The sequence below is a fragment of the Piliocolobus tephrosceles genome, chromosome 18 (genome assembly GCF_002776525.5).
Source record: "Piliocolobus tephrosceles isolate RC106 chromosome 18, ASM277652v3, whole genome shotgun sequence".
In the NCBI taxonomy this organism is placed as follows: domain Eukaryota; kingdom Metazoa; phylum Chordata; class Mammalia; order Primates; family Cercopithecidae; genus Piliocolobus; species Piliocolobus tephrosceles.
The window spans coordinates 63,932,859-63,944,226 of NC_045451.1; the positions used below are offsets into that span (position 1 = coordinate 63,932,859).

An 11,368-nucleotide genomic window follows, 5' to 3' on the forward strand; every position below is an offset into this window, starting at 1 on the left:
TATGAGGCTTGGCCAGAGGGCCTCTGGCAGAGGCACATCAGAAGCAGGAAGAAGAGACTAGAAGAGAGAAAAAAAATGTATTTCATTTTTTTCTTTGGATGTAGAGATGAGGTCTCACTATGTTGCCCTGACTGGTCTCTAATTCCTGGGCTGAAGCAATCCTCCTGCCTTGGCCTCCCAAACTGGTGGGATAAAAAAATGTATTTTGGGCCAGGCATGGTGGCTCATGGTTGTAATCTCAGCATTTTGGGAGGCCAAAGTGGGCAGATTACTTGAGCTCAGGAGTTCAAGACCAGCCTGGGCAATGTGTTGAAACTCCATCTCTACAAAAAATACAAAAATAAGCTGGGTGTGGTGCCTCACACCTGTAGTCTCAGCTACTTTGGGGCCTGAGGTGGGAGAATCACCTGAGCCAGTTCCGGGAGAGAAGCACCTGAGGCCAGGAGGTTGAGGCTGAAGTGAGTCATTCACACCACTGCACTCCTGCCTGGGTGACAAAGCGAGACCCTGTCTCAAAAACTACATATGTATGTTTACCCACGTGTTCCCCAGTTCTGTCACTCTGCATTCCTTGTTGATCTGAATTCCTGTCTGATATAATTTGCCTCTGTCTGAAGATCTTCCCTTAACATTTCGTACTAGATTTGGTGGTGGTAGATCTCTCACCTTCAGTTTGTCAGAAGATTTTCTTTTACTCAATTTCTGCACAATATTTTCAGCAGGTAGAGAATGGTAGGCGAACAGTTTTTTTGTTGTTCGTTTGTTTTTATTTTTGGCGATTTGAAGACCTTGCTCCACTGACCTCTGGCTTCTATAGTGTCTCACGAGAAATCCTGTATTATTCTAACTTGTGCTCCTCTGTACATACTTTGTCTTATTCTCAGCTTTTAAGATTTTCTCTTGATCTATGTTTTTCATCAAACTCATGATGCTATGCCTGGATATTCTCCCGTATCTCTACTTAATGTATTAAAACTTTCTTCTGGCTTCTCGAACACATGGAACATAGTTCTTGTGGATGCCTGGAAGTCCTTGTCTGTTAATTCAATCATCTGGGTCATTTCCGGGCTTGTTTTGTGAATGTACTTTTCTGTTACGAGTCATATTGCTTTTTTGGATGCTGGCTCGCTCTTGATTGGATACTGGCTATTGTGAATCTTAGAGTGCGTTCATTTAAAGTGTGCTGCACCTTGTTGTGACACACAATTTGCTGTAGATATTTGATCCTCTTGAGGCTTGCTTTTAAGCTCTGTCAGGGTGGGGCCAGAGCAGCTTTTAGTCTAGGATTAATTTCTCACCTCGGTAATGCCCCACTCCTGAGGTGAGAAACTTCTGAGGACTCTGCCCGAGGCCCACCTATTACAAACTCTTTTCCTTCCAGCTGGTGGAAATGGAATCTGTTTCCAGCCCGTGTGAGCTCCAAGAACTGTGTGACCTGAGGCTTTCCGGATTTCTTTCTCCCGTGCACTCGCAGAACAGTACTCAGCCAAAGAGCATGTGCAGACTCCAGCACCCTGTCTTCGTGCAACTCTCTTCTCTCTATTATTCTTTCTCACAAATTCTAGATGACCCAGCCTCCGTGAACCTCAATCTCTATCCCCTCTATTCAATGAGACTGACAGGTTCCCCCTGCTGAACTGCAGCCTGAGCACTCTGTCTAGGCAAGAAGAAGCTGGAGCCATCATAGTTGTCTCATCGCTTTTTCTCCTTCTCTCAGGCATCCTGGGCCTGCACATCTGCTGGCCAATGCCCTAAAGTTATTTTTCCATCTATTTTGCCTGTTTTTCTAGTTGTTCACGGTGGGAGGACAATTTCCATAACAGTAATCCTTTGTGGGCAGACAGAGAAGTCCCGTGTAGCGCAGTTTTGCATTTGCTTCCCTGAGGCCCCAGACATCGACCGTTTTTATGGGAATTCTTGGCTTGATATTCTTTCCATGTGGTGCTGTAAATTTGCACCCCACAAACATGCAGTACTGGTTTGAGGAATCCATTACATTTTCTGTCTATCCAGAACCGCCCCCAGGCAGATGGAAAGCTTCAGTATAGCTTCTCTATGTCAGCTGGTGATATTTTTACTATTCCCATTTTTGTTTTGACTAAGCCACTCTTTGTGCATTTCAGATTTGTGCAGGGATCCTGGTACCAACTCACTACCTTGAACAATCCAGGTCTACATCTCTCATTCTGGCATGGGTATTAAAACTCCAGTCGCAGATCTTAGGGCCTATGTCTAGGCAAAATTAAGATTCTGCATTATGTAGGCTGTGCATATTTGATTTTCATGTATTTGAAATGTCTTAGCCTAGTGACTTAAGTCCAATTTTTTTTTTTTTTTTTTTTGACAGATATCACTCTGTCTTCCAGGCTGGAGTGCAGTGGTGCAATCACAGCTCACTGCAGCCTTGACCTCCCAGGCTCAAACGATCTCCCTGCTTCAGCCTCCCGAGTAGCTGGAGCCACAGGCTCATGCCACCACCCCCAGCTAATTTTGGATTTTTTGTAGAGATGGGTTTTCACCATGTTCCCCAGGCTAGTCTCAAACTCCTGGGCTCGAGTGATCCTCCTGCCTTGGCCTCCCAAAGTGCTGGGATTACAGGTGTAAGTCACTGCACCCAGCCTCCAGCTTTGTGATTCCAATGTAAAATGTTTAATTGACTATGATTTTATGTTCATCTTATTAAGTTTATATACAACATGAGAATATTTAGGAAAATTCCAAATTTTCTGTATATAATTAGTTTAGTAGATAATTAAAGTTATTTAAGTTCTTGAGACAGCTTTGTTTAGGTCAGACAATAGTAGTTCTTAAAGTGGAGAGAAAATATATTAATTTATAAATAAAGCTTAACAAATTAAAGGGAATTTAGTTATGCCATAAAAAGCAGCCTTAATGTTCTTCAATGGTTAGATTTTTAAATGGAAAAATAATGTTTTAAAGTTGAACTTCAAGAATTTAGGAAGATCTAGGTTTAAAATGTGTCACTTGACTATACTATATATATATATGTGGGGGTTTTTTTTTGTTTTTGTTTTTGTTTTTTTTGAGATGGAGTTTTGCTCTTGTTGCCCAGGCTGGAGTGCAATGGTGAGAGCAATTGAACCCGCCTCCTGGGTTCAAGCAATTCTCCTGCCTCAGCCTCCCGAGCAACTGGGATTACAGGCATGTGCCACCATGCCCAGCTAGTTTTGTATTTTTAGTAGAGACGGGGTTTCTTCATGTTGGTCAGGCTGGTCTCGAACTACTGACCTCAGGTGATCTGCCCACCTTGGCCTCCCAAAGTGCTGGGATTACAGGCGTGAGCTACCCCGCCCAATCTATATATTAATTTTATAAAACTAAAGTAAACTCTGAATGGTCTTTTCTGTGTTCCAAGTTGATCCTCTAAGTACCACCACTTCACATTTACCAGGTCACAGGTTCATAAATTCTTACGTGTTACAAAGTACCTTTGGCATCATTAAAGTGATGGATCTATAGTTTCAGTTATATTTTTTTCCCTGTAGAAATAACAGCTTTTAACCTAAGCTATTAAATCTTGAGGTCACTGGTTTAGTTTGGTCATTATAATGGCTGAAATGATTCTTGTAACTGTTTTATTGAGAAATCTCAGCGTATGGAGCTCCGAACACAAAGCCATCTTCCCGACTCCCTGCTGCCGTGTCTATCACACCCCTGTGCTGGGCGCAGGGGTCTGAGGCCACACTTCAATTTCATACATTTTTATACAATTTCAGAATTTGGAACGCACTGTTTTGAAATTTTGTTTCCACCTGATTCAACATCCTTCTTGCTTTCTCCCCAGTCTGGGCTCCAGCAGGTGGAAATTAGGGAAGGGGTGGGAGGTGCTGCTTGCCAAAACCCCACCTCTCCAATGCTGGGAACTCTGTTGCTGGCCCTTTGAAGGGTGTGGTGGGGGTTTTTTGGAGAGTCTTAGGGGCCTCTCGCTTGTACAGCCCTTGGCCCTTGGCATGGGAGGTCTGCCTCCGCTTGAACCCTCCCCGCCCCCACCCCCACCCCGCCACCCTCCTGCCTTTAGCTCCCCAGCAGGTGTCCACCCACTGGCAGTTTCCTTCTGGGTCGGCTTGTTCAGAGGTAGGCCTCTTGCTGAGGCAGGGAGAACTGCAGACTGCTCATGGCCAGCCACCTTCCATGGGGTCCACTTGACCCTTGGGAAGCTCATCTACTTGCCGTATCTGGGAGTGAGGACACAGCATCGGGCTCCTGCTTGGTGTTCAGTGTCACAGCAGCAGCATCCAGCACTTGTCTGGACAAGAGGATTGGCCACAGTCAGATGAGAAGCAATTTCCAGCCTTAAACTTGTAAAGGAGAGGGTGTGCAGCAGTTCCTGCCAACTGTATAAGGAAATTTCTTGCCCCATCCGCTACCTTTGGCAGGAGAAAGAAGGGGAAAAAATTGTTTTTATAAGATGGTCTTGTTCTGTCACCCAGGCTGGAGTGCAGTGGCGCCATCATGGCTCACTGCAGCCTTGACCTCCCAGGCTCAAATGATTCTCCCACCTCAACTTCCCAAGTAGCTGCAACTATAGGTGGGCACCACGACACCCAGCTGATTTTTAAAATTTGTTGTAGAGAGGGGTCTCGCTATGTTGCCCAGGCTGGTCTTGAACTCCTGGACTCAAGCAATCCTCCTGCCTCAGCCTTCCAAAGTGCTGGGATTACAGGTGTGAGCTACTGCACCCAACAGAAAAAACTTCACCTTGACAATTTTCCTAGAATGGTGTGTGTTATGTGTATATGTGTGTGTGTGTGTGTGGTGCTGGGGTCAGGGAGGACAAAACTTTCTGAAACAGCTGCTGCTGGGATGCTCTCAGCAAACCCCTCAGGGAGTGGCAAGTTCCACAGCTGGCAGTTCTCTGCGCTTAGAATGAAGGCTTCTTTTGTACCTTTTATTCTTAGCTGTGGGCCCTTAGTCTCCAATTCTGGCACGAGGTACCTCACACCATCTTATCACATGTAATTGGCACACTACGTTCAATTGCCTTGTGTATCTTATTAATGGAATGGGCTTGTGTGGTGAGCCACCGGATGTGCCGGGGCAGTGTGATTTCACACCCCTGAACCTCATTGAGCTCAGATGACTTATCTGATCATGTTGCAAGGTACTGCTTCCACCAAGAGGAATTTCAATCAGAAGATGTGGCACAAGAAGCATTGAGAAAGAAGCACCAAGAACACCCAACCTAGTAGCAAAACAGCAGGAATTTGAGAAACAGTGTCGGGGAAGAGGACAGATGTGAAAACTGTTTATTCATACTGAGATGTCCAGCCATAAGGCGCCGTTGAAAAGCACACCATTTCTGTGACAACACACGAGACACGGCTGTGGCTTCACAGCTGCAGCTAATCCCAACTCGCCCCACAACACATTCGTCTGCCCTCTGACCATCACTCAATGTCCCTCCAACTTTATTCAAGTCTTCTCCTTAAAACTCTTTCCTAATCTTCATGCTATGAACGGTATTTTCTTAACACATAATTTTGTAGATAAGGCAAAACAATTAAAGTGTCACTAGTTGGTGCTTTTTTATATGAATGAAAGATCTGACATTATTTCCCCCTCAAGCCAGAAAAGAAGAGGGAGGAGAAAGCACAAAGACGTCTCATCCTTAGCCCAAACCATTCACACCCAAGTCGCACAGGCCGGCTGGCTCTCCTCGCACCTCTGGTCACTTGGCCTTCTTGCCGCCTTTCTGGGCCTCCAAGGCAGCCATCCTCGCCTCCTCCTCTGGGATGAACACGCTGACAGTGAAGTCACTGGTCTCCGAGCCATACTTGTTCTTCACAACCAGCCCATACTTGCCCGAGTCAGCGGTGCTCACGCCGTTGATGGTGAAGTACGCGGTCTTCCCGGCCTCGAACTTGAGGTTGCAGTGGTCATCTGAGGCCAGGGCCTTTTCGTTCTTCAACCACGAAACCTCCGGAGGCGGGTCTCCCCACACATTGCAAGTGAGATTAAGGGCCTGCAAGACAGGTTTTATGGGAGAGAAGAAGATAAATTAGATATAATAGACACAATGTCAACAATCTTGCCGGCTTGGCATGACCAAAGGGAGGGTAAGAAAAACGCTCCCGGACCAGGGTTTAAAGTAGGTATGTGTATGCACCCGTGTGAGTCACAGTTCAAAATAACGTCTGAGGGGAGCTCCTCAAGGCCTTTACATGCTTTCCGGCTTCTGGAATGCTTATCATCAAAAACACACAAAAGAGTTTATGTCTATTCCCCATTTTCACTTTCTCCTTCATAAACGTATAGATGCCTTTTGCTCTATTGTGGCATTTTGGGTTCTGTCTCAGTAGAGAAATCTCATTGCTGTAATTGCCACCTGCTCACTTTTGCATTTCATTTGTGTCAAAGAGCCGGGCAGCAGAATCACGGCAGCTGCTTCGGATAATGTTACCAATTTTCAAATTCCACCACCATTATTTTATTTCTCTCCTCAAACCCCACTCAATCTGTCTCAGTTGCAGTGGTTCCCTACCAAAATGTATTCCTAAAGAAAACATTCTCATCCGTGCCGAAACCTTCTTCTAAAAGATCGATATTCTCAATATATATGTAGATACAAGGTCCACAGTTTACTTTACCTTACTTTAATTGAAAAAAAATTTACGTAATTGTAAATTCACATGCAATTGTAAGAAAGAATAAAGAGATCCATAAGAAATAATAAAGAGATCAGGTGTGCTGTCTACCAAGCTTCCCCAGTGGTAACATTTTGCAAAACTGTAGTACAATGTCATAACCAGTATATTGACATTGAGGCAATCCACTGACCTTATTTAGATTTCTCTGATTTTACTGGTGCTTATTTGTGTTTGCGTGTGTTTCATTCTATTCAATTTACAGAATATTTTCATCACCACAAGAACCCCTTGTGTTGTCCTTTTATAACCACACCCACCTCTCTCCTCCAACTTCCAACCTCTGTTCCTAATCTCTGGCAACCACTCATCTGTTTTCCATTTCTAATATTTTGTCAGGTCAAAGATATTATATAAATAGAATCACACGGTCTATAACCTTTCAGAGAAACCTTTGTAACTCAGCACAATTACTTGCAGGTTCATCCAAGGTGCTGCATATATTGATAGTTTATCCCTTGTTATTGCTGAATAGAATGTCATAGTATGTTTATGCCCGTAAGGGTCATCTGAGCTTTTTCCAGTTTTGAACTATGATGAACTAAGTTGCTATGAACATTTGCGTACAGGTTTTTATGTGAGCATAAGCTGTCATTTCTGTGGGATAAATGCCCAGGGATACAATTGCTGGAATTTTTGATAAATGCATGTTTCATTTTTTTCTTTATTTTTTAAAATTAAACAAATAGAGAATAGAGATGGAGTCTCATTATGTTGACCAGGCTGGTCTCGAACTCCTGGTCTCAAGCAATCTTCACATCGCGGTCTCCCAAAGCGCTGGGGTTACAGGCATGAATCACCACACTCAGCCCATGTTTTCTTTTTTTTTTTTTTTCCAGAAATTGCTAAACTGTTTTTCTGAGTGGCTATACAATTTTGGGTTACATTCCCACCAGAATATACAAGTGATTCAGTTTCTCCACAGCCTCCCCACCATTTGTTGTTGTACACCAGCCCACTCAGCTTCTATTCTTTATTACAGCAATTCTGATAGGTGTGGTGTGTTATTTCATTGTGGTTTTAAAGTTCACTTGCCTGGTGGCTAATGATGTTGAATTTACTTCACATTTTAAAATTCCATTCTTGTATTTTTATCTTACTAAAATCCAGACGTGATAAGGAAAGAAGCAGGGCTCACAATGTATAGAGAACACAGCCATCTACCTATCTTTCTAAAGAGTCTTACATGATTATTTGTTACCCCTTTTGTAGATGTACCATTTACAATTGGATAGATTAAGAAATCTGTTTCTCCCCCATCACTAATTAATATTTCTTACTGAATTGTCCTACAAATATATTTCAGTCAAAAAAAGAGGAGTCCAATTATTATCCTTAAACCTAATGAGCAGATTAGGTATATGCTTTTGGAAACTGTGATTACCTGTAGTTAAAGCATTTAACAAAGTCAAACAAAAAGTCCCAAACACTCCCTGACAGTCTAGTGGTTAGGAAAAAAAAAAAAATGCAAAAAACAAAAAAACAAAACTCCCAAACACCTTAGGCGTCATGGAAAACTCTTTTTTTTTTTTTTTTTTGAGGCGGAGTCTCGCTCTGTCGCCCGGACTGGAGTGCAGTGACCGGATCTCAGCTCACTGCAAGCTCCGCCTCCTGGGTTTACGCCATTCTCCTGCCTCAGCCTCCCGAGTAGCTGGGACTACAGGCGCCCGCCACCTCGCCCGGCTAGTTTTTGTATTTTTAGTAGAGACGGGGTTTCACCGTGTTAGCCAGGATGGTCTCGATCTCCTGACCTCGTGATCCGCCCGTCTCGGCCTCCCAAAGTGCTGGGATTACAGGCTTGAGCCACCGCGCCCGGCCGGAAAACTCTTATCCACACTTCAGATTTGAGTTCTGCATTACAAAGTACTGTCATACACATTCTCTTTCTTAATTCTCAGTACGACCTAGAGAGTTGTATATTTTTAACCTGATTAGGTGAGGAAAACGGAAAAGAGAGTTGAAGAACAAAAGAAGCCCTGCAGTGGGTGAGCTTAAAATTAACCGTGATCCTGTTTTCCACCCATGAGGAAACACAGTTGAATGAAACCTACCTCTTGCTAAAGCATTTCCACATGCCTTGCTTTGTTACCCGAATTCCAGTCACCCACTGTGTGTCTTCACTGCCCTTTGAAGTGGAAAATTTGTTCTGCTACAAATATCTCTACCCCTAAGACTGGTATGTTAAACTTGTTTTAATTTATTTTCCATTTAGTTTTTGTAGGCAGCATCTTACTGTGTGGTCCAGGCTGAAGTGAAGGGGCATGTCATGACTCACTGCAGCTTTGACCTCCTGGGTTTCTTTTTTTTTTTTTTTTGAGACGGAGTCTTGCTCTGTCGCCCAGGCTGGAGTGCAGTGGCCGGATCTCAGCTCACTGCAAGCTCCACCTCCCGGGTTTTAGGCCATTCTCCTGCCTCAGCCTCCGGAGTAGCTGGGACTACAGGCGCCCGCCACCTCGCCCGGCTAGTTTTTTGTACTTTTTAGTAGAGACGGGGTTTCACCGTGTTAGCCAGGATGGTCTCGATCTCCTGATCTCGTGATCCACCTGTCTCGGCCTCCCAAAGTGCTGGGATTACAGGCTTGAGCCACCGCGCCCGGCCCCTCCTGGGTTTCTTGAGAGAAACAAACAGGTGTGCACCACCATCCCCAGCTTTTTTAAAATTTTAAAAAATTTAAAAAAATTTTTGTTAGAGACGGGGTCTCATTATGTTGCCCAGGCTACTTTGAACTCCTGGGCGTAAGCAATCCTCCTGCCTTGGCCTCCCAAAGGCTGGTTTACGGTCATGAGCCACTGCACCCAGTGGCTGTAAACTTTTTAATGAAACATAAAGATAAAAAAAGGGAATCCAGGTTAGAGATTATGTTGATTCGCTCAGACTGTGTAGAGTTAAATGAAAGTGAGGAAGGCCTCATTTGGCATCTTTATCTTACAGGGGCTCTTCGGAAAATGCACAGCACTTGTTGGGGAACAAGTTGCAGTGATTTACCTGATGCCAAATTTACAATGCTGTGAACTCTTGGAGAGATCATTATAGAGACAGGTTACATCAGTTTAAAACCGAATGGAAAGAAACCAGAGGGGCATGTTCTTTTCTGTGTGTGTGACAGGGTCTCTGTCACCCAGGCTGGAGTGATCTTGGCTCACTGCAGCCTCTGCCTCTTGGGCTCAAGCGGTCCTCCCACTCAGACTCCCGAGTAGCTGGGACTACAGGTGTGCATCACTACTCTCGGCTAATTTTTGTATTTTTTGTAGAGATGGGGTTTCGCCGTGTTGCCCAGGTTGGTCTCAAACTCCTGGGCTCAAGTGATCTGCACCCCTGGGCCTCCCAAAGTGCTGAGATTACAGGCGTGAGCCACTGCGCCTGGCCTAGGGGCACATGTTCTCAGGATCCCCTGGAGTTCTGTCACAGGGGAAAAAAATTAATACAAAAAGAAAGAAGGAAGCCCGTTTTCAACAGAACTAGAGCCTATAGAAATTTCCATATTCCACTGTGTTAGAGGTAATTTCTTTCTTCAATTTTATTTGTCATAGAGAGAACATTTTCAGTTTCTCATAATTTTAAAGGGTGACTTTTAAAAGATACTAAGCGGTCTACATATGTCTATCAGAGACAAACTTTTACCCTGATGCTTGACCTATAAAACGTTAAGATGATTGGAAAACCGACTGATTTTTTTGAGATGGAGTCTCACTCTGTTGCCGGGGCTGGAGTGCAGTGGCATGATCTTGGCTCACTGTAACCTCCACCTCCCAGGTTCAAGCAACTCTTCTGCCTCAGCCTACCAAATCACTGGGATTACAGGCACCTGCTACCACACCAAGCTAATTTTTGTATTTTTAATAGAGACGGGGTTTCACCACGTTGGCCAGGCTGGTCTCCAACTCCTGACCTCAGGTGATCCACCTGCCTCAGCCTCCCAAAGTGTTGGGATTACAGGCATGAGCCACTGTGCCTGGCCAGAAAACTGACTGATTTTTAACCTTGTGTTTGGTTACTCTGGTTAAGTATAAGCAGCTATGGAATAAGATGAAGGTGGTGGGCTGTTAAGTGTATCTTAAAAGAAGTAACTAAGTCTGGGGTGTTGGAACCTGTTCCTAGTGCAGAAGGAACAGGCACAGGCAGGCTCCGTGCTTACCTTCCCCTCCTGGATGGTGACCACATCTGGGAGACCTCCCAACACCCGGGCACGATCTGAAAGCACAGGCATTTTGGGTTAATCATTGCAGTGGCAAGGCCAGCGGCCATACTCACAAAACCACCCAGGAAGCTACAGTTCCAATTCAGTTTCCTTCTCCTGATTCTTCTATACAGTTTTCTTTTTTTTTTGAGACGGAGTCTTGCTCTGTCGCCCGGGCTGGAGTGCGGTGGCCGGATCTCAGCTCACTGCAAGCTCCGCCTCCTGGGTTTATGCCATTCTCCTGCCTCAGCCTCTGGAGTAGCTGGGACTACAGGCGCCCGCCACCTCGCCCGGCTAGTTTTTTGTATTTTTTTTAGTAGAGACGGGGTTTCACCATGTTAGCCAGGATGGTCTCGATCTCCTGACCTCGCGATCCACCTGTCTCGGCCTCCCAAAGTGCTGGGATTACAGGCTTGAGCCACTGCGCCCGGCCTCTTCTATACAGTTTTCAATACACAAAAGAAGAAAATGATCCAGGGACTCAGGATTTTTCTTTTTCTTTTTTTTTTTTTTTTTTTTTTAGACA

At 44.7% G+C, this 11,368-nt stretch overlaps 1 protein-coding gene across 1 annotated transcript in view; it reads right to left on the reverse strand.

Moving 5' to 3' along the window:
* Positions 1–5,238: 5,238 nt before the first annotated feature.
* MYOM1 (myomesin 1) overlaps positions 5,239–11,368 on the reverse strand; it is a 161,534-nt gene continuing 155,404 nt past the window's right edge. Inside the window, exons 40-41 of the mRNA XM_023228515.1 lie at positions 10,801–10,856; positions 5,239–5,983 (exon numbers count right to left, since the gene is read on the reverse strand). Coding sequence (XP_023084283.1) covers positions 5,690–5,983; positions 10,801–10,856 — 350 coding nt within the window. The 3' untranslated portion in view covers positions 5,239–5,689. The remainder of the gene's footprint in view (positions 5,984–10,800; positions 10,857–11,368) is intronic.